This window comes from Colossoma macropomum, unplaced genomic scaffold (genome assembly GCF_904425465.1).
Source record: "Colossoma macropomum unplaced genomic scaffold, Colossoma_macropomum, whole genome shotgun sequence".
Taxonomy (NCBI): Eukaryota; Metazoa; Chordata; class Actinopteri; order Characiformes; family Serrasalmidae; genus Colossoma; species Colossoma macropomum.
The window spans coordinates 6,140,269-6,167,917 of record NW_023494790.1 but is presented as its reverse complement, the minus strand read 5'-3'; the positions used below and the strand labels follow the sequence as shown (position 1 = coordinate 6,167,917).

Here is a 27,649-nt window from a genome sequence, read left to right as displayed (position 1 = left end):
TCATTTTGTGTAAAGCTATTTTGTATGGGCCGTTTTGTTTGAGGCTGTTTTTGTCTATGACTGTTTTGTTTAAGGCTATTGTGTCTGAGGCTGTTTTGTCTGTGACAGTTTGTTTAAGGCTGTTTTGTCTGAGGCTGTTTTGTCGATGACTGTTTTGTTTAAGGCTATTTTGTCTGAGGCTGTTTTGTTTTTAGGCTGTTTTGTATGAAGCCAGTTTGCCTGACATCAAATTGTACAAGAGCTGAGAGATGATGGGTTCTTCTAGAGCTTTCTAGAACATCTCATTTGTTAAGTACCATAAATGTGGTAGAACATCACATCACCCAGCATGTTTAAAAGTTAAGGTTATGCGTGGGACTAGATCTAGTGCCTTGCTGTTGTTTGCATTAAATACATCAATAAACAAAGTTTTTTTGAACAGTTATCATGGTAACACGGTTAACCACCAGCGGTAAAGACCTGCTATGGGGAGTTGCTTTACAATAATACAGTAATCATAAGAAAATACTGTGGTTATTGTCTGCATTTGTGATTTCTGCTATGTTTTGTCCAAAGTGAAATGCTAAGTGCACACTGGCAATGAATAAGACTCCTGCATCTTCACTCTGTGGCATTTCCTTGAACACTGCTAAAAATTTCCTTGTTTCCATCTTTTGTATGACAAATAATAGTTTGCGAAACACCCCTTGGGTAGAAAGAGAGCATCGTCTTTGGATGAATAAAAGACTCCAGCAAAACCAGATCAAAATCCTATTTCAAGCACAATGCTGCAAACCTGTGCTTTGCATATTAATATGTGCCTCGCTGAAGACAAGAGGACACTGAAATTCAATTAAATAAAAATAAAAGCCCTGCAGTTCTAAAGGAGGATGTACTGCTGCTTCTGCCAGCATGTTGTACCTGACTTTGTAGTGTAAAAAACAGCTAATACACTTACAGCCAAATCCTCTATGAGCTTATCTTCAAAATAATGCTCCTCTGTCTCAATCCACGACTTCTCATAGCCCTGTAGGAACAGGTTCACCGCTCTGTGTCTGGAAACAAAGATAAAGCACAGACAAAAATTAAACACTCTTAAATAACAACAATAGGAAATAAGTCAGAAAGGTGTCTTAAGCTGCTAAACAGTGTCTGGAGTATAGATTATAGAGTGTGGAGTATGGCTAAAGAAAAAGGGTGGAGTATTTTATATTTTATTTTACAGACTAAATTCTCCAAAGAAATTCCCCGACAGCAACTGTATCGCTAGTAAAGACAAACGGCCGTCCAAATCGATGGTCTCGTTTAGACAAAAGCTCCAACGATCATTTTCTGGATCTCTTTTCCACTGTACAGCCAAGTTTTTCCCACGATCATGTCACACCGTTTCCTTCCTGTGCAGATTCGTGAGACTAATCACAGTTTCTTTATTTAGTGTTAGCTTAGCAAACAGGCTACAGATCCAAACTCCACGCAACAGGTTTGATTTCAGCTTTCTAATCCTCCAACACCAGTGACTCGACTTCACTCCCTCAGATTTGAGTCATTATTATCTGAACTTGTCAGTGTAGCTTCAGATAGTCAGATGCTAATGTTAGTAAGTAGCAAAGTTTCTCAACGGTTCTGCGGCCCTGAGCTCTGGGCCAAAGAAGCCGTGCTGAGCATGTAAGTAAGGGTTCCGTTCCGATCCGTGTCCGTGTGGAAATGCCTTTGAAATATCTGTGTGCTCAGAACTGTTGAGCCATACAGTGAAAAAGAGGCCTCTGATCCAGGACACCAGGACTGGTTTGGTACTGTTTCACAAATTCTATTTGAAGTTAATCAGGGTTAAAAATGCTTCAGAAAACAGTGTGAAAGCACACCTGGGCAGGTTATATAGAGGGGCCATCCTGAAGCAGGCAACCACTGCCCGCTTCCTCTGCTTGGACAGCAGCTTGTGCCACACAGCTTTCTTACTCCTCTGGGGATGTTCCACCTGGCCAAACACACAATATTCACTCTTACAGCCAGCATTAAAGCTACAATCAACACATATTAGGCAAGTTCCTTTACTGAAATCTTCCAAGTTATAGACCACTGTAGTCATGTCGTCATTTTGTAGTCGGTGCCATGTTCTTATGCCCATATTAGGAACTCCGGGTCTTAACTCCATTTCTCTATGGCCAGAATGAATAGGGTTTTCGAAAAATCGCCTCTATCGCCCCCTGTGTTAGATAAAAATGTTCAGAACCTGATACGATTTGTCCTGTGAACATTCTTCTCTCGAATATCACTGGATCCTCTGAATTACGAGGTTGTTTAAGAGTTAAAATATGAATATTGCTACATGTGAGCTAAAGCTACTGCGCACTGAATTCACCTCATTAGACTGGCAGCCTCCTTAAGCAGGTTTTGGCAGTGAACATTTCCATGTTCAGACTGAGGGCAGATGAACAGAAGTCAGAACAAAATCAGCAGGTTTCCCTGCAGTTCTGTGTTCTTCATCTGATGCTCACTGAAACACGATAGATCTTTCCTTTTAGCTTCATTTGAAAAGAACTACAAATGTACCTGAACTCAGGCTAATCCAGTACAGACTCAGCTACTGCTCACCCCCTTATAAACTGATTTAGAACATCCTAATTATTATTTTAATGCTAGTAACATTTTTCTAAGGACATTTTCTCAGGTCAGCTTCATTTCGCCGGCTGCTTGTTAGACTTTTCCCGTTCCACCTCAAATGCTGCAGCAGTCACATTCTGAACTGCTGCACCATTTAAAGTGGAACGGGAAAATTCAGCTTCATGGGGGTTGAAAAGCATTTCACTATTTCCGCTTAACAGCTGAGTAACATTAACTTATTTTTGCTGTTTCACAGAACCGACAGGTCAGTATTTTATCTCGTTCGCTAATGTTAGTGATAGCTAGTCACAGCTGCTGCACCATTTAAGGTGGAACGGGAACATTCAAACAAGAAGCTGGTGAAAAAGAAGCTAAATTCAGTCTCATAGTTTTAACAGGGATAGTTTTTTTGATAAGGAGTTTTAGTCTATCAAAATATCCCACCCAGAGGTTTTATTTACAGGTATACCTGTAATTATGCGCTACGGTAGAAGATTTCGATAAGCTAGCACAGCTTGTCAGGGCACCGCCACAGCCCAACTTAGTTTCGAGTAGCTTAGTGACATCAAATTGATGCGCAGTAGCTTTAGCTCGCATGTAGCAATATTAGTATTATAGTCCTTTACGACCTCGTAATTCAGAGGATCCAGTGTTATTCGGGACAAAACATATCAGGTTCTGAACATTTTCATCTAACACAGGGGGCGATAGAGGCGATTTTTCGAAAACCCTATTCATTCTGGCCATAGAGAAATGGAGCTAAGACCCAGAGTTCCTAATATGGGCATAGCGAGGACTACAGAATGATGCACGACTACAGTGGTCTATTGTAGAGCTGTTGCTTCATAAATATTTAAATGAAAATTGAAACATCATCACTGTCATATGAAAATCTCAGAGAACTATATAGAAAATGGAAAACAAAAATTCTTAGCATTAGTGCAACTTAAAAATAACATACAAAAGATTTGCTTTTTAAAATTTCTACTGGACCATACATCGGAAAATGAAAAAGGGCTTTATAGCCCTGTAACGGACACTTGGCATTAAACATGGCGACCTTAGGCTCATCTGCAGCTTCTCCAGAGTATCCCATTCTATTGGTCAGTGCTTTTCTATGGAGACTGTACAGGTTGTGTCAGCAATGGGTGCACCTACTAATGAGAATGGGTGTCTGGACACTTTCAGACATACAGTGCTTTTCCTATGATGCCTTGTCATTTAAAGCTGAATGCCACAGGCCTAATTTAATACTGGAACAAAAATGTGGGACAACATAAAGGATATTTCATAATATACAAGGCAATAATTTTAAACATCCTGTCCCATTACATAATATGATCTTTAATGTCGTCCCATAAACAAACAACTGTGAAACAAACTGCTGCTGTTGTAGACTGACCTGATCCAGATGGAAGAGCACATGAGCAATGTCCAGCACTCTCTCCACAGTCTTCTGAGGGTCTGATGTGTCCTCACTGCGGTTCGGCATGTCTTTGTACAGGGCCATCTGCCAGCGAATAGCAGGGTCCTCCAGCTGCACAGACCCGCACCAGGGAAAATCATCAGGGAAATTAACGGCTGAAACCAACTAAATGAAAACACTATTAAAAAGCACTTAAAGGAAGAGTTTAAAAAAACAAATCTACACAATTTTCCTCTTACACCAAATGTAGTCGTTCAGCCAAGACATGTTTGGTGTCTGAGGTTAGCTTGTCTAGTTTTGGCACTGGAGCTACGAGGCTAATGCAGATAACAAGTAATGCAGACTAATAACCCACTTATTAGGTTCATTTTTAAAATGTATCGCTATAAAAATGGACAAAACTGCATTACATAGCTAAAAAACAGAGGCAGCACAAATCTTACAGACTTCTTGCATTCTAGTATAAATATATAATTTATTTATATAAAATATTAATATAAATATATAATATATTCTAATTTATTTATACTATCTTGTTTATATTTTTCACATGCTTTGTAGATTTTCTTAATGAAAATAAATAAACATCCACTACAGATCTGCACATTTTATTCCACAATTACTGTTTATATAGTGAATTTAATATATTGGTTAAAAAAACAAACATAAAATATGGCCTGTGCAAAAGTTATAGCACATTTTCATGGCAAATTTTAGGGTTTTTTGCTGAATTCATTAAACTTCGCATAGACATATAAATTCTGAACTAAAATTGGCAAAAAGGTGTCATATATATATATATATACACGTTTGTTCCCTGTAGAAGATCACACAGAAATTGATAACGTGATCAGACTTCTAGATACGACTGTACATTTGGGTTAACGGGGGAAAAATGCATAAACTTGATATTTTGCTCTTCCTTTAAATGGCGGGTTTCAGCAGCACTGCTACTCAAAAGGCAATAAATAATGATCCCTGCTCAGCAGGCCATGCTAAAAGCTACATGCTTCATGCTATGAGCTACATGCTACATGCTCGGACCGCTCCATCTGGTTTCTCTCTACACACCAGCGCGCCACATCCGAACATGCTGTGTGTGGTAAGGTGGCTCTCACGGAGCCGGGAGGCCGGAGGATGCTCAGGTGGTCGTGGTGGGGTCTTTCCGTGTCTGGAGGCGTGATCCACAGAGGCCGATTTTTTCATGGCGCTCAGCAGCGCCCGCGGGTGGCGATGTGTGGAGTCCAGGGTGGTCGAGCGCTTGCGGAGGGGCATGCGTTTGTGGGGGGGCATTTCTGTGGCGGCCAGCTTGGCCTGGCGACTCTTCATCCACTTCAGGACGATGATGAGCCGCTTGACCAGCTTTTTGAAGTGGAAGACTCGGTACTGATGGGGTCGGGGGGCCGGGGACGCGAACATGCAGACATGCAGAGAGTGGAGGAGATGGAGACAAAGACAGGGAAATGGAGTGAAATGATAATGCATGCAGGTAAGGATGACTGAATTCTCTGTTTACCCCCTTCGCCAGTTCAAATCGCATCATTAGTAGTATGTGCGCAGTGAGACATGCTCTGAACTGCTACATTTGTTTTTTTGGACTACTTCTTAGACAATAGGCAAGTCAACAGGCACGACAAGTCAACCCCCCAAGAGCCTGTTTGTCCACAACAGGTTAATTTATTGGAGGTTGTACTATTTTATGGCAGCCTTAGCAATATTTTATCTTTGAAATGTAATCTTTCAGTCAGTTTCCAAGATTATTTTTGAAAAACATTTGGCAAAATTTAGGGTTATAATGTCTGTAAAATAAAATCTAAATGGATTTTTAGTTAAAAAAAAAAAAGTTATTTTGGAATCATAGTGTAGCGTTAAATATTGGATGCAGAAATTAGTAGCAGATACACAGGAATATCACAGAAAAGCTAGCAAACATAAGCAAAAATAATTTTGAAAACTGACTGAAAGATTAGATTTCAAAGAAAATATTGCATAATCTGGGATTAAAAACTACATCCTCCAATAAATTAAACTACAGGGGGAATTTATTAACATAAAACAGTTGTGTTTATAACACACTAACATTTCAGTCATTCTTTCAAAACTCATTACCAAAAAACTTATTGGAGCATAGCTTTGACATTTTGCATGGTTGCATGAATTAAATGATTTTGCTTAAGTTTTTATGGAAATTCATGACCAGACAGGCCCAGGAAGAAGGACTGATATGTCTTTATATTTTTACTATGCTACTTTCATACTTAACGTTTGTTTTATGTTTGGAAAATAGCCTATAGCTTTAGCTTTGAGAATTCTTTTACTGCTATGTGTTTAATGCCTAGACTAAGCATAAAACGTGTTCAGACAAAAGGTGGCAGTTTAACTGCAGTTGAAACATCAGCATTGGAGATACTGTCTTTAATTTCTATTGTTTTGATGTTCCACATTTTCCTCTCTCAAGCTGGCTTTACACGATGAAACTTTCATTTAGTTTAGTTTCTTGAAACTTACATGAAACTAAATTTTACATAAGTTGCATGACGTAGAATCATGCAACTCACTTGAAACCCAGCTGCAACAGTTGCAAGTCTATCAACTTTGTGAAACAAGTTTCACAAAACTGCCAATCAAAACACAGACAGCTCGTCATGTGATCACATCAAACGACTTCTTTTCAAACTTCACCGGATCCAAGGTCACAAAAATAAAACAGAAGATGGTTTACTGGGCAGTTGAAAAGAAGACCTCCCCTTCCCCCACTACTATACAAAACCACCACTGAACATACACGTCTCATGTTTTTATATATTATGTTGAAAATAGTAAAATAGTAATAAATGCAAATAATAAGTTTAATTTTGGGGACTATTTTGCCTCATAACTGCATGTACGTCTAACCATTTTAGCCCAAAACCTCCTTAAACTATAATAAACCATGTGTTGGGCATCACCCTCACAGAAACGTCTCATGAATTTTACATGTAAATAAAATGTGAGTTTTGCACAATTCACATGTGAAATATGTGTGACTCTTCTGTAATAACTTTCTGTGACTGAGCTTTTAGAGATAGTGAACTCTTCACAGGTCTGGTTCCCAGCAGTTCATAATAAACTATTCTGAATAACTTTGTTTACATCTTAACCATTACGCTGAAATTTTGGAAAAACTGGTGGAATTCCTCTTTGAATATTGTCAAAGATATACACAGTAGATAAAAACTCAAGTATATCATAGAGAACTCTAGATAGACAGATAGGAGACATAGATACAGTTATATAGATACAGAAAATTAACCAGCAATGACAGCTGAAAAAATACAGGAAGATTATAAGGCGATAAATGTTGTAAATATGTAAATTACACCTCACAGATGACTTTAAAGTTAATGACACAGTTTACAAAAAATACTGCTAATTTGTCTATTTAGTGGAGTAATCAAACGTGTTCCATGCAACTTTGATTGTTTTTGAATTGCTTTATGTAGCTAGGAAGTTGCACAGAAATTATGTTGCAGACAACTAGTTGCGTGAAACTTTCACCATGTAAAGCCAGTCTTACAGGTATAAACTGCTTGGTAAACATGCCTCACCGCTGCGAGTTTCATTCAGATTAGACCAGGACATGCCTTAAAGCATGTGTCACACTGATAGGTGAACATGCATAACCTGTGATCTGTCTAACAGGCTGGAAATATTGAGAATGGCTTCAGGTTCCCATTAAAGGAATACATCACACCAAAAAAGACTAACATGGCTAATAATGAATGAAGGCTTGGGGGATCAGTTAGTTTCATCTCATTTTTAATCTGAACTGTTTCCCAATCACTGTTCATTCATTATTGCGTCAGTACTTCAAAATGAGCTTCAGAGCAAGAGGAGCCTAAAACAGAGGCATGTAGAAGTGAATGAGTATGCAGACGTGCAGAGTTGTGAGGAATATTGTGATACGATGGTAAATTGTGATGCCAAGGTAAAAGAAACACATCAGACTCCTCACCTTGCCCTGCAGGTGGAGGTTATTACGGATGATCTCCCGAACCTCATCCTCTGTGTCTTTCTGTTGGATAAGAACAAGATGCTTTACTGATCACATTACTGTAACAGATCTCTTCTGTAACATCTTTTATTTCTTTATTAACTATATTTTTTAATTTTGTTGTAATTGTTGTAATTTAAAAAGTTTTTTATATTTACTTCTATGATGATTATTACTTTTTAGCATTTATTATGTTTTTACTTTTTAACCTCTCAATTCCTGATCTCTGTATTGGCTTGACTACACTGTAAATGAGGGTCTCCCTCAACATACTCTGAGTTTAAATAAAGGTTGGTTGGTTGATTGATTGATTGATGGATTGATTGATAAGAAGAATGGGACGATGTAATTTGCATTTTGTCCTTCTTAATATTAATGGTCCCATATTTAACATTATTCTTGTATTTTATTTATTTACTCTGAAGACCTTTTACAACATTTTTGAGGGTTTTTTTGTAGCGACAAAATTCACTGGTCATTTTTTTCATGACCATTTTCCATCTGATTTTCCCCTTAGAATTAAACAGGCTGTTTTTTTGTTACTGTGCCTTTAAAATATATGCAAATGACTTCTGTTCTGATTGGCTTCCCGGTGTTGCGTTTCGGTCTGGGCTTAAACACTTCTTATAACTTGGGCAAAGCTAACCTGCTGTAGTCTGAAAAGGTGGATATACATCAATATGTTGATTTTTGTGACATCACAAAAACAATTAATTCAAAGCAGTATTTTTTGCAGCTTCCATAGATGCACTGTATGGACTGTGGAGTGAACAGTATGTTTTAAAACTACATCAAACTCTTTTCTTAAGAGAAAAAATGGTGATGAAAAAGTGGTGATTCTTTTCCATGATATGGGCTATAAGTAACGGTAAGTAACGGTATTTTTCAGAACATCATTAAATTACATTAAAATTTAAAAGTATTTGTATACTTTTTTCTTACAACAATCACTGTCAAAAAGCAGCTTTACTCTAAATGAGATTTCTCTGTCACATTTCTATGCATAAATTAATCTAAATAATTTATTAAACATATATAGCTTTAATCTTTTCATTATTGGATTTTGTTTACATTATTGACACAAAAGAAATCTCTAGTTAGTATCAGTAAAACTCTCTTTCATGAGTGAGTAATGTGAGCGTTTCTGTGCCTGAGTGAAGCGGTTCTTGGCGAGAGCGATTAGCTCCTGGTCTCCAGGAGCACAGATGTTCAGCCCCACAGGAAGCAGCCTCTTCAGAGCAGCCACGATGAGGGACGTCTGCATGGAATACCGGTCTCCTCTCTTCTTCATCTTCTTCCTCTCCTGGTCCGACACTGCCCCCTGCAGGCCAGTAAGGAGACGAGCAGGTGATACAGTCGTTTGCAGAAGTTTAAACATCCATTTAAGTGAAAATAAGTTAACACATCCTCTGCTAGGAACACCCTTAAATATGGCAGTTTTCATTTTTCTGCAAATTTCCGATTATTGCTGAATTAAATATATAAAAAAAAGGCGTGAAATACATGAAACATAATGTGGCATAACATTTACCACATTTTAAGTTTTATTTTCTTCCAATATGTTAAATTTAGCAAACAAACAGGAACTGTAAAATGTACGGAAAGAAAAAATGTACATAATTGTGATCTCTGTGGAGCTTGTGTTCACTTATTTTCACTTAGAAAATGTCATTTGACCGGGGCGCCCAAATGTTTGCATGCAACTCATACATGATACTCACAAAGCAAGCTGTAACATTGACATTCTGATTTAACAACAGTAATAGCAGACATTATAAATGGAGACAGTCATGGGCTGGATGTTAGAGATCGCCGGTTCGATCCCCTGAGCTGACAGTATGTGACTGAAGTGCCCTTGAGCAAGGCACCTAACCCCCAGCTGCTCCCTGGGCGCTGTGGATAGGGCTACCCACCACTCTGGGCAAGTGTGCTCACTGCCCCCTAGTGTGTGTGCTTTCACTAGTGTGTATGTGGTGTTTCACTGCACGGATGGGTTAAATGCAGAGGTGATATTTCCCCTGTTGTGGGACTAATAAGGGTCACTCAATCTTAAAAATGTCACTCAAATGCTAAACATTACCAGCATATGCAATTAAAGAGAATAAGAAAATTAAAATTAGGGTCAGCAGTTAAGTTTAGGATTTAAGTTTAGGGGAGCAGCCAGTCTGCTAGATGGGGTGGGTCTTTATCTCCCAAAAGTGGACCTTTTAATTATAAACGCAGGCTATCCTATGTAGGTCAGCCTTTGAGCTGGTGCCACTATTACATTATTAACAGCAGCAATCGGCTGGGCTTGCTTTGTCACCCTACCCTCATCCAGCACCTCTGCTATTCACAGAATTTCACTGTCCTGTTTTAAAAAAACTCCGTCTACAGATACATTTAGAGTAGACTGAGAGAATTTCAGGGACTTCTGAAATTAATGTTTTCACAGGACTGTCTTATTATATATCTTCAAGTAACTATGAATTAAAAAGCAATCAAGATCTCAGAAAAAAGACTTTTTGCTTGAAACTCTCCTCTTATATCTGACATATTACTAGCTAATAATCATAAACAAAAGCAGTCTGTATTAGTCTGTGAATACCATATTCAGCCAGACTTAAAGTTCATATCTTTACTGAATGAGTCACTAAAAAACTGCAGTAAAGTAAGAAATCAATAATGCATAATCCATAATAATGACGTGCGTGTCATGGTGATTTTATGACTGTTTAACAGTTATTAAGTATAAAGTCTTAAGTCAATGTTAATTTATGCAACTTTATCCCCAAAAAAACAGATTTTACATTGTTTTGATGCTTTTTTTGGAGACGCCTAGATAATGTCCAGAGCTTTGCAAGGACACAGCTACAGTGCCTCAAAGCTTAGTTCTAGCACTAGCCAGAAAACCTACCTGTAGTCAGCGTTTGGTGGGAGTTCGGACCCTGGTAGTAATCTTATTTCAGGCAGTGGCAGCATAGTTCGTTAAAGGTGCAGGATGGTATGGTATTCTGACATTTCTTGGAAAACAACCCAGGAGGTCCTGCACTCTCTCTTATCTGCTACATGGTTTAGATTAATATTTATTTATTTCTTGATTAGTTACATGTGAACTCAATTTAAATCGCATGAATATGTATTTTTAGCCTGTACACGTGAAGACGTGTGTGTGTGTACATGCTCTCTTACCTTGGACATTTTGGACTTGGTGTCAGTAATGAGGAACGACATGTTGTTTATCTCGTTCTGAACGACAAAGTTCTGCTCCTCCCGTTTGAAATTCTGTAAAACAAACTCAAAGCGCTTACAAGAAAATACCCGTGGCGAGCAACTCATTTCACTCTTACTTTAACATCCATCTTAGCGGGACCACAAACAATTTCTGCCACACATTAGCGTGCTTTAGTTGAACCAGGCTAATCCAGAGTCACAAAGCCATCACTGAACCGTCAGGCTCCTCTGCTTCTGTCTGCCCGAGGGCAGAAACAAAATTATTTCCCACAAATTAAAAACTACTGTGCATCTGAATGGGCTGACAGTGATGGAGCGTCTGTGAATTTTATAGTTATTGTTACAGTTGACTGATAAGCCGATATGTGGAATGTGACAGTGATTGAATGCTCGTTAGTGGATGATGCTGGGCAAGTATGCGTGAGTGTTTTCACTCACATGTGATTTGGCCCAGAAGATGAAGACCTCTGCCACCATGCGGAACAGTTCCTCAGCCTCCGGGTTCGGCTCTTTCAGCCACTTTGCTCTGAAAACAACCGAACGGTGAACGACATCATTCACATGAACTCACTCACAGCCACGTTTACAGCTTTAAAAAAAAAAAAAAAATTCCATCCATCCATCATCTAAACCGCTTATCCTTCTGGGTCGCGGTGGGGCGCTGGAACCCATCCCAGCTGTCATTGGGCGGAAGGCAGGACACACCCTGGACAGGTCGCCAGTCCATCGCAGGGCAGACAGACAGACATACACATTCAGACACACACACCTAGGGGCAATTTAGCACATCCAATTGGCCTGACTGCATGTTTTTGGACTGTGGGAGGAAACCGGAGTACCCGGAGGAAACCCACGCAGACACGGGGAGAACATGCAAACTCCACACAGAAATGACCCTGGTCACCCGGCCGGGAATCGAACCCAGGCCCCTTCTTGCTGTGAGGCGACAGCGCTACCCACTGCGCCACCGTGCTGCCCAAAAATTTAAAGCTTGAAATTCATCATCGATACACTCCTCGCTCTCTTCTGAGCGTCTCTCATTTACTGTGTTTCCTGGAAATCACTGTCAGTGACCAAACTAAGCACCTGGGTGCATCCTATCAGAGTAAAGTGGGTGACTAGAGGGCGGGGCCTATACTGTACATGCAAATACACTTCTGTGATTGTTTGGGCTTATTTTGTAAGAGAGCAGCACTACAGGCATTGAACAAGTTCTACTGGAACTTTAATTAATCCGAGTTAAACCAACCTGAGCAGTACAGTACTGTGCAGAAGTCAGAGACCACCTTTCATTTAATATCTATTAGAGGTCGTATTAGAGAAGAGGAACACAGCGCATAGTGTTTTTGAAGTTCACTGAGTGACTGACGGTTGATGCCAAACTGTTCCACCGAAAGGCCCGATCCCATTTCACCCCTCGCCCCTACCACTTAGCCCTTAGCCCTCTGTTTTGCACGTTCACGTCTAGGGGTAGGGTGTCCCAATTTTCGTTGAGATAGAGGGGTAGGGTGAAGTGTTAGGGCTACATGACCCTCCAAACGGAGGTTTTTCAGAGACTCACTCCAAACAGTGTTATGAGAAAAAGAAAAACTGGCAAGATGGCTGCACAAGCAACCAACGAAACCCATAAATGTGAGAATTTTCTCCATTAAAAAATTACGATAACCACTGTATTATCTTAGTTTAATATCATTTCAATGTATTATGGTCGCTTTCTTCATGACAAGCATAAAAAATCACTAATAGTATGATAATATCTCAGTAGCTAGATAGCTAATTTTCCCGTTCCACCTTAAATAGTCCAGCTGTATTGATGCCTGACGACTCTATTGGGGAACTGCTGCACCATTTAAGGTGGAACGGGAAAATCCAAACAAGAACTTGGTGAATAGCTGACTTCAGCTTTGTATCACCAAAGAATTAGCGGTGGGTGATAATAAATAACTGTCAAATCCCCCCTCTTTGAAGGCATATGATGCTCTAAATATAACTAAAGCCCAGCAGTGAGGAGCTGAACTTTACCCTCCTCTGCTGTCACTGCAGACTGGCAGGGTCGCCTACAGAGCAGCGCTGGTAGCTGTTAATGAATTTTTTTTATTTGAGAGTCCCATTTTGAAGGTCAAGATTTCAACCACTTTGTAACTCTGTTCCAAGGGGTTAGGGTGACGGTCGAAAACATGGAGTAGGCGTAAAAAGAAGAAATGGGATTGGGCCAAAGACTACAGAGTTTTGTTCTTGCCATTTTAAAGGGGAATTCCACTTATTTTTAGAAAATTTGTGCATAATTCAATCATTAACATGTAAACAAAGTCATTTAGAGTGGTTTGGTGTGAAATGCTCTGTTCTAGAGACAGAATTGTCAGATTTGTTCACAGTGGTGTTGACAGGAACCAGACAGAACAAAGAGTTTAATGACTCTTAAAGGTCCCTTAAAGAAAGCTATTACATGAAATAGTTATTTGTCTCCTGACAACCGAGACATTGTTTTATGCTTTTGGCCCAAAACATACATATTTTTCACATATTGAGCCAGCAAGTGAGCATTTAATAATTATCACTAATTATCTATTATTATTATTATTATTATTATTGTTATTATTATTATTACTTCAATCTATATTTTGATTAATACTGAAAATATATTGTGATTTTATGCCCATATTGCACCTGACACTGCTCAACTCAGGGTGCTGTTTTACTTATAAGGACCTTAACACCAATTTAACACCTGAACATGTTTCCTCACCTGTTGTAGTCGACGAAGCGGATGAGGAGTGGATAGAAGGCGTACAAATCCCGCACCAGGATGGTGAACTCGTCCAGGATGAGCAGCTCGGCCTCAGACATCTCGCCCCGCCCCTCAGCCTTGGTGTGCTCCTCGTCCAGCAGCACAGTGGCCGCTTTCTTCTTTAGTTTCTCCATCAGCGGCAGGAAGTGAGTTTTCAGCAGCTGTGGCCGGGCCTTGCTGATGATGGGCTGAGAGAAGACTGCCAAGTAGAAGAGCAGTGATGAGAGGAGGGCGTAAAAGGACAAGACAAGGAACTGTTAGCAGCTATGCACTGCACTTTTGTCCATGTTTATAGATAAACAGCATAAGCAAGTCTATTTGATAGAACTTGGCATGGTTTGAGGCTAAAGTGTGATGATTTTAGCACGCGGTTTGCATGGTGCTAGTTGGCTTGTTGGTTAGGGTTAAAGTAAAACAAGTGAAAAAAACAGGAGCCTCCAAAAACATAATTAAAAAAAATCATTAAAAGCTACATAGAAAATGTCTCCTAATAACCATGCAAGACCTGGTAGACCACCGCAACTGTCCCCATCAGATAAACAGCACTTAAAGCTTTCATCTTCGAGAGAGAGGAGAAAATCAAGCTGCTTCAGATCTGAAAACATCCAAAATGTTTCTGTCCATCCTTCTGAAAGAATGTGCAGCTCTCAAGAGGTTATTGAGAAAGGAAAGTAGACCAAAAAGAAGAAAATCTGCAAAATTACAAAGAAGCTGCTGGTGTTTACAAACCAATGGGCTGACCTCAACATCACTGAATACGTTTGAGATTACTTGGATCATGAGAAACAGAACATGCAACCAACTTCTAAGACTGAACTTTGGAGGCATGGAAAAAAACTTACAAATGTATTTAATGGCTGTTTTGACTGGAAGTGAAATAAATGAGGATCAAATCTGGATACGGTTTCAAGAGAAGTGAATCTTCTAACATCTCACTATATGAGAAACTGATCCATTTCCCAAAGTTGTATCAGGTTTGTATGAGCAGGAAACAATACTTACCCGCAAGTCTCTTCATCCACGCGCCCTCGTCGATGCCCAAGTTGTTGTAGATGATCTTGAGGATGTTCCCCAGCAGGGCGTTCATGTGTTCAGAGGTGAGGGAGGTGCAGCAGCTCTCGGAGCGCTCCGGGTTGCTCTCGGGTCCGTGCTCCCACCAGTGGGACATGTAGCTGCACAGCATGGGCAGAACTACCTCCATCACGTGGGGCATCTGAGTGTAGCGCATCCCCGACTCCGCCAGCTCCATAATCTCCTCCAGAGCTTTTTCTAGAGACGGCACCAGAGGACACACCTCCTCCACCTGGGTCGGAAGGCCAGAGGCTGATGGAGAAAGAGAGAAGGAGAGGGAGAGAGAGAGGAAAAGAGAAAGAAAGAGAATGTTCATTAATTAATAATCTACAGCTCACAAATGCATTAATGGAGCAACTGCTGTTGTACAGATGATTGGAAAAAAACTGCTCATGTCAAAATACTTACAATTTTCATATTAATTTCTAATTATATTCATTTTGTAAGCATGTCACATTTAGTTGTGTAATCAGGCTAATTAGCTGTTAGCTGTTAGCATGGTGGCTCAGTAGTGTAGCATTTTGAATTTACTTCAGTTAATTTAATGACAAGTTTAGCTTCAGCAATTACAGCAAATCATCCATGCAGTGTTACTATAATATAATCTTTAAAATGAGTTTTACTGTAAGTAAATAATTTAAGTTTTAGCTTATTTAGCACCAATAACTCTTTTTAAGTTCTAATGAAATATTGCTATTGATTAACTGTCCTATGTCCTAAGTCTCAGTGGTCCTAACTGACAAAATATGAAGGAATAAATGAAAAGCAAAAGATTCATCCATGTGTACGTGGAGGGCGTGGTGGCCAGATTATCCTGTGGCATGGGATGCATCTAATCTAATAGTCTTCAAATCTGGACTTTCCATTTGGATTCAAACTGGATTCAAGGTCCGGATTTAAAGATCTCTGGTCTAATCCAATCTTAGCCCTTCCAATCTACATGTTGAATATGTAAAACCCATCCTGTAGTGTTGAGGAAACACAGACTGTCTCATATGTAACACGATGTTAACGTCATGCATGAAAGATCCATAAACTGAACGAAAGGTTAAAACTTGATTTATCTAAATTCCACTGCATCAGTTATGCGAATTTCCACTAGCACAACTTTGGGAATTGCATGTTTTGTTAGTATGAATCTAACATTCGTCTTATAAAAATAATAAAAAAAAAAATGCACACAACTGCCACAGCAACTGTGCCACTGCCACATGCCTCAACACCATCCGCCATGTTTGGTTTAGTTGTTGTTATTGCTCGATGGTCAGTCATATCAATAAGTGGTGGGTGTTTATAGGCTGAAGGATGGTCGTGTAAGGACAGTTTCCACTCACCTGTCCTGTCTCTGGAGCCTTTGGTGTTATAGATGGAGTAGCTGTTGTACTTGTTAAGATGAGGCTCCAGAAAAGCCACAGGGAACGCTCCAGAAAATGCAGCCAGACATTCGCCCAGAGCAGGCCGCTGTCTGCACACAACCCAAAGCACAGCACATTGCTACAATACACCTGAAATCTGATTTATAAAATATGTTATATATATATATATATATATATATATATGTAAAATATAGTTCTATTATTTCATAACACCTTAGTTAAGTTAACAGGCTCATGTTCAAAGATACGACAATCGTTTGTAAATACAAATAAAGTATCTTGCAGCTGCTTTTGTAAAATAGTCCCCTCTCCTGATAAACTATACTTTGTAGTGCAGAGACTCTGTTCATTACCTTTCTACGTAGATGCTTTTGCTGGTGCCAAGAGAGTAGAGGCTGTTTAGGATCCTATAGCAGGAGACCTGGACGTCATCCACTGCAAAGCAACAAGACACAGGATATTTATCCCACTGGGAAAGTTTCACTGTATAGACAAACAGTGTCAAATATAGGGCAAAATCTCAGTTCAATTAGTTTTCCCTGTTTAACTGATTCAACTTGTCGGCTAAATATAACTTTTAATGCACAATTACTAAGTTGAATAGAAAGCAGGCAATGTTACAGTAGGTACAGTAGTCACTGTTGTACATTGTGTTGGCCCTCCAGAACCCCAGGTTAGTTGCTGTTAATAACCAGTTAATGATAAACTTTGTAGATCAGGAATTCCAGCTCCTCTAGGACCAGCCTATAGCTTATGCCTGGTGCAAACTACAATATCACTGAGCTGATTCTGAGGCTGACCCCCTCTCGACAACTGCAAAAGATATCCTGATATTTGAAGCTTGTCGTCCTAGATTATTCTGCGGCATGGGGTGCATCTAATCCAGTCTTCAAATCTGGACCTTCCATTCTTGGATTTTGTGATTATTGGTAGTTAACTGAACTGATGTTGATGTAACTGACTGGTCATCTACTGTCACACCTACCTGTGACCGCAAAATCCAGGACCAGAAACTGGATTCAAGGTCCGGATTTAAATATCTCTGGTCTAATCCAATTGTAACCCTTCCGATCTACATGTTCACTGTTTACAACCCATCCTGTAGTGTTGGGGGAACACCGACTGTCTCATATGAAACATAATGATAACGTCACACATGAAAGATCCATCAGTTGAATGGAAGGTTAAAATTTGATCTATCCTGATTCCACTGTATCAGTAATGCTAATTTCCACTAGCCCTGCTTTGGGAATTGCATGTTTTGTTAGTATGAATTTAACATTCGTCTTATTAATGTAAAAATCAGCTTTTTTGTGCTGCAAAATGCTCACAAGTGCCACAGCAATCCATCATCCTTCATGTTTGGTTTGATCTAAACTTAAATTTGTTCATGAGAAATTCTGCAAAATCCCTGAAAGTTGTGGTGTTTCTATTCTGTGAATGTCATATAATGTGAAGGATGACTAAGGAAGAAAAGTGATGAACTCTGTCGTTATGTGAGGAGTTCTCCCATTTTCATCAGGATTTTATAGATCCCGTAAGTTGGGCCAGACATTACTAATAGAGCGTACTCTGTACAGACCATGTTTTAATGGTTCTAGTGCTTGCATTCTCTACTGCACTACTAAAAACAAGCCTGGAGATTCCTGATTGGCATTCAACATGAAGCTAAAGCGAAGCATGTGAAATGTACACTCACGTATAAGATCCTCTCCGAACAGGTTTTGTCCGATGTGTTCAAACAGTGAGGAGAGAACAGGCAGCAGGGCCACAGTGGTGTAGTTGATGATTTGGGTGACTCCTCTGGGTTGGCTTCTGGTGTGCGTGAACTGACCCTGCCGCAGGTTCTCCATCGTCCGCTCCAGATCCTCGGCAGCGTTGTCGAAAAATGCCCGCAGAGCCGCCTTCACTGACTCCAAACCTGTTTTCATCACCGTCCTAGAGAGGAGGGCAAATCCATACATCGTCAAGTTCTAGGACAGGTCACAAGAACTAAACGTTCCATGTTTTCAAAGGAACACATGCACAAGTACCACATTAACACTTTCAGGGTACTTCAGAATGATTTTGAGTACTGCAGTACTTCATTTAATTGTATAAAACATTTAGACTATACTTTTTGTACAGTCCCTTAAGTTCTAGGGATTAACCAGGTAAGTTAAGGCACAAACTTCAAAGTATGAGGTCATTACTTTGGGTAACGAAATGTCCATCAGGTTTTAGAACAGGCATGACAAACTGGGCCTTCTGGGCCAAAGTGCTGGGGAGAGCATTTACCCTCTTCTAACACTCTGAATTCAGTTCATGAAGGCCTTGCTAATAAGCTGATGAGCTGAATCAGGTGTGTTTAATGAGGTAGCGTTCTGAAGTCTGCGGTGTTTTGGCCTGCCAGGACCGGAGCCTGACACATGTGTCTTAGCTGTTAACTGCAAAAGTATCTGGTACAAAATTATCCCACAGAAATTAACCACAGGGCCTGTAAGTGTAAAAGGTCTTATCTCACTGCACTGAATTCCCTGAGCTGACGGGAGGCGGTGGCGTCACTGACCTGGCATCCAGTGTCTGTCCCAGTATGTGAAGGCAGTTCACAATAGAGGTAGCATCGTTTCCTGAGAAAGTGGCAGAGAAAACATATCAGAGCAAAGCAGAGAAGCACTTTGGGTAATGCTTTGTCTTTTGTACACTCTCAGAAAAAAATGTACCATTCAGGAAACAAATGCTGTCACTGGGGTGCTACCCTAAAGGGTACGTCTTCAATAACTTTATTAGGGAACATAATTGTTCCATTTTTTTTAATGCAGTGACTCCATACAATTTGCCTTAAGTCCAAGCTTTGTAGTTTATTTTACCACTTAAAGTAGTTACATTATGAAACGAGACAAAGATGCATCTTTTCCCCTGAGAAAGAGTGTATTATACCTTTAAAAGCTTTTTTTCTGACAGTGTTTTTGTGAAACAGAGGCACTTACCTGGACTAAAGGCTAGACTTTTTATTATTAGCATGCAGTTACAAACATTACACAGTCCAAAATTTTGCTCAAACTTATAAATGACCTTTCTAGCTCCACCTTGCTGGAGTACAGTTAGAGACTGTAGCCCATCTGTACAGATTGTGTTGACCATCCTCTAGACCTCCATCAGTGGCCAGTTTGTGAGCCACTCTTGGCTGGATATTTTTGGGTGGTGGTCCACTCTCAACCTAACAGTGACTCTAGCTGTGTTTTCATGCAAAGATTTTTGCCAATCTGATTGAATACTTTCTGAATATAGATTAAGACTTGGTTGTTTATTTGCTCACTCTACTCACCAATCTGATGGAAAATCTCTGTTTACATGCTCACTACAAGTAATGCAGTCAAAATTATGCGCATGCATTACCATGACAACCAGCATCACGTGAGTCCAGTCAGAGTGAGATGAGCAGCAGTGAGCAGTGCTTGTGTTTTTAAATGCTTTAAAATGATGTCAGACTCAGGAAAACGTCCTTCACATGTCCTTATTAAAGAAGGCCGAGAGGAAGACGTCGTGTTCTGAGACACATAAGCTGGACGTCCGTCCCACCGCCGTCTTTTAAAGATCAGAGCATAAACTTTGTCTCCTCTGCAGACCAGTTTCTGCTCCGCCATGTTGAACGGTATAAACTTTTGCTATGACGCGACGAACATGATCAGAACGGACTTAAACTTTCCGATAGGGAATGTAATCAGATACAGGCGTTTACATGGCTATTATTCTTCTATTTAACGGATTATTTACAGGATTACACACACAACCAATTATTAGGCTGCATGTAAACGTGGGTACTGATGTGTGTGAAAACTCAGCTGTGTCTGAACTCCAGAGAGACACTGCAACAATGATGGAAAACATCTATTTTTTAATATATGAGGCACATGAGTTTGCAAATCTATTTGCAGTCTGAAGTTTATCCAGTAGAGAGCACTAAAAACATGCAAGTCACTATGAATCTACACCAGAAGAAGCTTATGAATGCATGTGTTTGCAGTAACAATGATTAAAATGACAGGCAACGCAGTTTTTCAAAAGATGCTGGATTACTCAGTATTATCTAATATGTGGGCTTCATTAAGGATGTTCATTAAAACAGTCAATGTTCAAAAAAGCATATAAACTAAAAATACAACACAAAGTAGGTCAATGAAGCAGCAGACTGCATGTACTGGTTGGGTGGAGGGGGTGGGGGTGGACATAATCCACAATCGTGATTCTTTAACCCTCTATTACACAATGTTGTCTCAGGGCAACAAACATTCTCCTCACTTTACAATAACATTATACATATTTAAGGACACTGACAGGGTTAACAGTAAAGGGCAGAGTTTGAGTAAGTCAGTAAAAAAGCATGTATTTGGTCATACCATCTCCTAGTGGGCACTTTCAAACCTCTTTTTACCAATCAGTATCATTTTTCAGTTATGTGAAATTGCAGAAATATGTTTGTTGCCTAGAAGCAACACTGTGCGACAGTGGAACGGATTTAGCCAGTCAAAAGCCAGGTCAGGTCACCACTTCAGGGAACGCGGATCTATATCATTTCGTCCCATTGTCGCGCAATGTTGCCTCAAGGCAAGATACCCCAAAAGGACCCCTGAACAATTATTATTTAAAAATTGATTTGAATTCAATAATTAGGTCAATTTTACACAAAATTTTAAGAAAAGTGAATAGAATATATTTTTTTAATTGTTCTCATAATGTGTGCGGTAGAGGGTTAACTAGAAAATATCATGTCATTGTGATTTCCAACAGCACATTATATGTATATTAAATATTTTATTTATGTATTTTTCTATTCTGCCAGTGTACCTGCTGTGCTGAGAATGATCCACCACCCAAATAATATCTGGACAATAATCACACAGTTATCCGAGCCAAACAGCGGTGATAGTTGCTTTTTCTTGTTAATTAGTTGGAGCAAAATCTTGGACCCCAGCTCACTCTTCTGTCAGTACTGCTGGCTATTAGGATGCAACTCATAACTACATGAAAACAAAATGAAAACTTTGCATGCCTTATCACCAAAAAAACAACAAAAGGGAACATCAAATCCATTCAACCTCCTGCTCCTGCCCATTTCTAGTCATGTCACGATAATCGGCTTAGAGGAGCTTCAGCTGAGGGACGCGCTTCAAAGCTTCTGGAGCTATTTTGATTACATTAGACATAAAACAGGGCTCCAATTTCTGATTATGCACAAGTCTATCTTGTCTGCTTGACTCAGGAGGCTCCCCAAAGGCATGACAGCACATCACACACGACATACACACACACAGCATTCAAAAATAACCCACACAGCTAGAGCAGCCTTACCAAACAGAGATATCCTATGCCTGACAAGAACTCCCAGTTTGCAGAAAAGACTGAGCAAGAGGAAAAGGTGAAGGAGAGGAGCAGAAGAGAAGGCAAATATTAGTAGAATCAGTCAGGTAATCTGAAGTACAGGCAAAAGCAGAGAAAATCCAAGGATGATTCAACAGATTTTTAATATTTCTGCATAATTAAACGGTTATAGTGTAAATATGGTCATTCAGTGCGGACTGATGTGAAATGCGCCATTGTAGAGAAATCTGCTCCGTCAGAATTGTTTACAGTGGCGATGATGGGAACCAGACGTCACTTTTAATGCCTCTAATTAAATGGTTAGAAATATGCTGCCTGATGCCTGAAACATTTCATTATGATCATTTTGAGACAAGATTTGGCATAAGGCATATTTTTTAAAATCGATTTACAGCAGAGAGGTACTTGTAGGGTGTTCTGGGGCAAAATGGTCTCCAAAGAAAATTTATATCAGATTTTCTACTAGTTTCCTACTATAAACATTACATTTAAAACTCGGTTTCACTGGTGGTTTTGGATGGTAAATAAAAAGGCTATATTTGTGCTGTAGACCACTGTGACCCCTGGTTCCCATCACCACCACTGTAATGAAATCTGAGTCTATAAGTTTCTCTACAGTGAACTATTTCACACCAAACCACTCTGACTGGCTCTGTTTACATCTTAACTGTTGAATTTTGCAGAGACTGGTACAAAAATCTTCTTGGTGGAGCCTAAATAAGCTTAAAAATACAAGATAACACTAATTGCATGTGTATATTAAGACAATTAACAGCATTAATGAGAATAAATAAGGTATTATAATTAGTTTACTATGAGCTCCCACAGTTCTGTGCAGTAAAATCAGCACTGTTGCTGTGAAATGAATCAAATCTTTCCGGAGCACAATTAGCTCTGTAGATGTTCATTTAGCACTAGTAATATTATTGCATATTGATATGCATTATTTAATTATAGCATAAAATGCATACAGAGCCTTCCAGAATTATCGGCACCCCTGTCGCTTTTCACTTCCTTTCACTTGGAACTTATACTCTCTTAAACGTATACCTTAATTATGTTTGTTTTATTACAACATTTAAAAAATGTTATTTTAGTATGTTTATGACAGAACATTTCATTTTGTCACTACTAATAGAATAATAGCACCAAAAATGTACGCAAAGTGACGATTTTGCTTAATTTTGAGCAGAACTCATAAACGCAAACACAGCTTTGAACAGTTATAAACAAATAAAATCATATTTTTGAACTTTTTTAAGTTTACTTATTTGCAGAAAACGTGTGTTTCAGTACTGCAAATTCTTAATGTTCCACACTGATTTTCAGACTTTGGGACACATTTGCTTCAAAACAGTGGGGTCTAACTGCTCACCATGTGGCCATGAGGGACAGGGATGCAGTCTCACTTCATGCTCTAACATGCAGGGGTGTGGCTAAAATAAGGCTCCACCTACAGACTCAACTCTGTGTGTTTTATTAGTGACATGAAAATGTTTGACAGCATTTTTTGAGTTTTTAATTTTTTTATTTAAAAATGAAACTCATGGTAAATCTGAATCTTTCAACTTCACTTTAAAAGGAATCAAAATCTTTTTAAAACAACACTGACAGAAACGTAAAAAAATTAAGTATTATTTTCACAATTTGAAATGTAAAAGTTATGGTTTAAGACATAAATGATGATTTCGGATATATTTAGCTTATTACTAACTTTATTAATGCCTTTGGTTTAAATAGAAAATAATATAGACCCCATAAATATGTAAAGTTTGAATACCTAATTGTTTTATCAAGTAGTGTTTTGACTGTGCACCCACAGGTTGAACTAACACAGTAGCATGGACTATATTTGAGAGAAAACTAACGTTTCAGTGAAGTAAATTAACAATAATAATAATAATAATAATAATAATAATGTTGTGGCTGCTGCAGCTCTGTATATCTAAGTCTTGTGGCCCATGCACTCCAATCTCATGTGGACAACATCATCACGTCTAATCTGAGGTCTAGTGCATACAACGTATCTACGAGAGGGGACTTAATGAATTGGATGAACAAAGTACTCATTATTTCTGTTACATTTGTTACATTTTTGGAACTCTTACTGTTTCATTTATGTTGTCACATGAGTTTCACTATGAATTTAGGGTTCCATCTGCATGAACAGCTTCATATAATACCTTTGGGATGAGCCTGAATGAGGTTTGTGATCAAACATCAGTACCTGACCTCACTAATGCTCTTGTGGCTGCAATCAAATCCTCACAGCAATGTTCCAACATCCAGTGTAAAGCTTTCCAAGAAGAGTAGAGTAGTAAAGCTTTTGGATATGTACTTTATCTATCCATCTTCATCAACACTGGGTTTAGGGTGCTGATAGTTTTGGAGAGCTTCATTTATGTATGCAGGTAAGCCTGAGTTCATTCACTCATTCATTCTACTGCACATTGAGTGCATCTACTGAGAGCAAGACAGTTTACTGTGTTTTACCCTGTGAGACGCTTCACCACCCACCTGGTCACCATCTCTTTCTCCTTATTGGACGCGTGGCCTCCGCTGCCAATCGGACGGACAGCAGTAGACAGGAAGTAGAGCCGATGGTTCTTAAAGTACTGGTCAACGAGAGGCAGGACAACCTGTGGAAGCACAGGGCCAAACAATAAGACATAAAAAAATCACAACTCCATGTAATTTGTATGTTTCTGCAGGGGAGTCTCTGCAGCACACAAGGTTGCATGGGAGAAAGAGAGAGAATGTACTTTTTAAAATACTGAAAATGTGCAGACGAGAATGAGCATCAGACCTTTCCAAAGAACTTCATCTGCTGCTCGTGAGGGATTTTCTCTCCTTTTGGTCGCGTGCTAACATCTGAAACAGACACCAAACCGTACAAGCAAATAACAAAGAACTGATAATCATTCAAAGGGTCCGTATCATATAAAGCCGAGTTTACCTTAAATAAAGGAGTTTGATTAAGCAATAGAACACGAGAGGGAGTGTGTTATCGCGAGACAGCCTTCGGCTCGTGCCTGCGACCAAATCACAGCTGTGATGTTATTCACGATAACACACGACCTTGAGTGTTCTGTTGCTTTTATACGACAGTTAAATAAATAAAGTAAGAAATTAATAAACTGCGCCATGAACGTGGCGTTTAATATGTTTTAATGGCTCAGTCCGATTTGGTCAGACTCTGAAGATCAGACTACACATTCGGCGAATGGTGTTGGGTTCATTTCTGGCTGATTCCAGGTTGTTCAGCTGTTCTTCTGTCACAGCTGCCGACTGAAAAGCTGCTCAGTGGTGATGACAGTTTGGGAATTGAGTGTCATCTCACCTTCAGAGTCTGTCCAAATCGTCTGTTGGTCAAATGTGATCTTAAAAGTGTCCATTTTCTGTTTGTGGCAAAGTAAGAAGTAAAAACGTTCAAATGGCTTGAGCGTCTCCTACAGCTGTCACAGTCGTTGCTTAGCAACGTCGTCTCAGCGGAGTGATACAGTGTTTGTGAAAAAACCGTGATGTTATGGTGAAATAACAGCACGGTTAGAACACCTCTCAACCAATCAGCTTGCGTGGCCGGAACTAACTGTTGTATAATGTGTAATAATAATAATATGTGAATACTGTTAAAGTTCCACAGTTCATTCTGTCCATATATGGAAACTAAGCTTTAAAAACAGCCCATGTTGAATTCAGTGATGCTGTGATGTCACAAGAACCATCTAATTTACATACATCCGACAACAGCAGTTTCATTCATATCGAAATTGCAGTGTGTTTCAGCTCTGAGTGCTTTTTTAATCAGACACGATAAAGGGCCACCAATCAGAACAGAGCTCATTTACATATGTCAATCTTAAAGGTAACAATACAGTAACAAAAACAGCCTGTTAAACTCTGAAGGAAAAGAAAGGACGGGAAAAAAATCAATTAATAATGAATTAAATGAATTTGGTATATAAAAGTGGGCCACAAAGGAAAAAACATTAAATACAAGAAAAATGTAGAATATGGGCCCTTTAATGCTATAATAATTACTCTTTCACAAGGGTGATGTAGTGTTTTTCCTTTAATAAATGAAAGGATAATTTAAAAACTCTCTTTGTTTTATACTCTTTGTGTTATATTACATTTTGTCAGGGCATCTGAATCCATTCAGTGTGACAAATGTGCAAAAATTACAGAGCCCCGCTGGTGACATCCTGTATAAATAAAACTAATGCGTGGCCATGACTTAGTAATGCATGATCTTGTTCCCATGCCTTAGTCTTGGCTATGACTTAATTATCTCATTCCCACACCTTACTAAGTCGTGGCCACGCATTTGGTCCTCGTTCCCACGCATTAATAACTGGCCACATGTTACATTTATTTACATGGGATGTCACCACCAGGGCTCTGTAAAAAATAGTGGAAATCAGGAAGGGGCAAATACTTTTTCAAGGCACAGTAAAGATGTTGTTTTATTATTATTATTATTATTATTATTATTATTATTATTAACACTATTTGGGTGGAAACAATTGTAACAGGAGAAAATGTATAATTATTCTAATAAGGAATAAGGAACAGAACCATGGATCCTGCTGTATGTTACACATAGGCTCAGATCACGTGGCTATACAGCACCACAATAGCAGTATACGAACCGAGGTGCTGGCCACGTCTCTACTATAAGCATATATGTTTTTCATATTGAGGCAAAACGATATCAAGATACATATACAGTTTGCAGATCACAACTTTTTTCTTTAACTCGTTTGGCTGATGTGGGCGTCCTCTACTCTGTCCAAGTGTCAGGTCTCTCCTTTACAGATCCCTCAGGTACATCCTTTCAACATCTGGAGCTTCAAATTCAAAACCCTTTCAAAGGAACCCTAACTCATTACTAAAACGCACTGGGGGCAGTCTTGGGCTGGAGGTTAGGGAACCAGCCCTGTGACCGGAAGGTTGCAGGTTTGATCCCCTGAGCCGACAATAGCCCTTGAGCAAGACACCTAACCCCCAACTGCTCCCTGGGTGCTGTGGATAGGGCTGCCCAGCACTCCAGGCAAGTGTGCTCACTGCCCCCTAGTGTGTGTATGTTCACTAGTGTGTATGTGGTGTTTTACTGCACGGATGGGTCAAAATGCAGAGGTGAAATTTCCCCGTTGTGGGACTAATAAGGGTCACTTAGGATAGTGAAATGCCATGAAGCAGTGATTGGAGGAGAAAACGAAATGGATGTGGAGAAGGCCAGGATTATAATCAGCCATAACACAATGACAAATGTGAGATTAGTTCTTTTTTCCACTGTGCTGCTAGCAAAGCCTGCCACGAGTCAAAACAGAGGTTTAGATTTTCTCATAATTGCCCAAGGGGGGCACCTAGTGGCTCGGGCCCCTGAGCATGCACCCATAAACCCCATTGGGATGATCCAGGCTTAGTTACGCATACCTTAATCCCGTAATATACCATGATAACGTAATGCAAAATAAAGGTGTAAAATGCCCTGCTCAGAACTGGTCAGTACTTTATGTGAATCTTTAAGTTTTATTTCTTTTTTCTCATCAGCTTTGCTGATAAAGTTCTAGTTTCTAAAAAAACTCACCGAACTCCAGCATGTGTTCATGGGCCTCATCCACATAGGTGATGAGCTGCTGTAAAAACGTGTAGGCAAAGCGCTTCTCTATGGACGGGGTGTCGAGTTCCTGCTCCTTCATAGCCCTGTGGAGCCAATGTGCAGGACACTATTATGAAAGGTACAGCAAAGACGGGTCGGGTCACACCATGTCACCTAGCGCCTGTTCCCGTCACAG

The 27,649-nt window shown here is 39.5% G+C and overlaps 1 protein-coding gene across 1 annotated transcript in view; it reads right to left on the bottom strand.

The window, feature by feature from the left end:
• ryr2a (ryanodine receptor 2a (cardiac)) overlaps positions 1 to 27,649 on the bottom strand; it is a 368,896-nt gene that overhangs the window by 65,912 nt on the left and 275,335 nt on the right. The window contains 17 exon segments of the mRNA XM_036571987.1: positions 938 to 1,034; positions 1,842 to 1,954; positions 3,983 to 4,117; positions 8,001 to 8,060; positions 9,190 to 9,360; positions 11,211 to 11,303; positions 11,691 to 11,778; positions 13,999 to 14,239; positions 15,043 to 15,363; positions 16,446 to 16,576; positions 16,841 to 16,922; positions 18,187 to 18,425; positions 19,036 to 19,096; positions 21,819 to 21,868; positions 24,366 to 24,487; positions 24,655 to 24,719; positions 27,442 to 27,557. Of these exon segments, the coding sequence (XP_036427880.1) occupies positions 938 to 1,034; positions 1,842 to 1,954; positions 3,983 to 4,117; positions 8,001 to 8,060; positions 9,190 to 9,360; positions 11,211 to 11,303; positions 11,691 to 11,778; positions 13,999 to 14,239; positions 15,043 to 15,363; positions 16,446 to 16,576; positions 16,841 to 16,922; positions 18,187 to 18,425; positions 19,036 to 19,096; positions 21,819 to 21,868; positions 24,366 to 24,487; positions 24,655 to 24,719; positions 27,442 to 27,557 (2,185 nt within the window).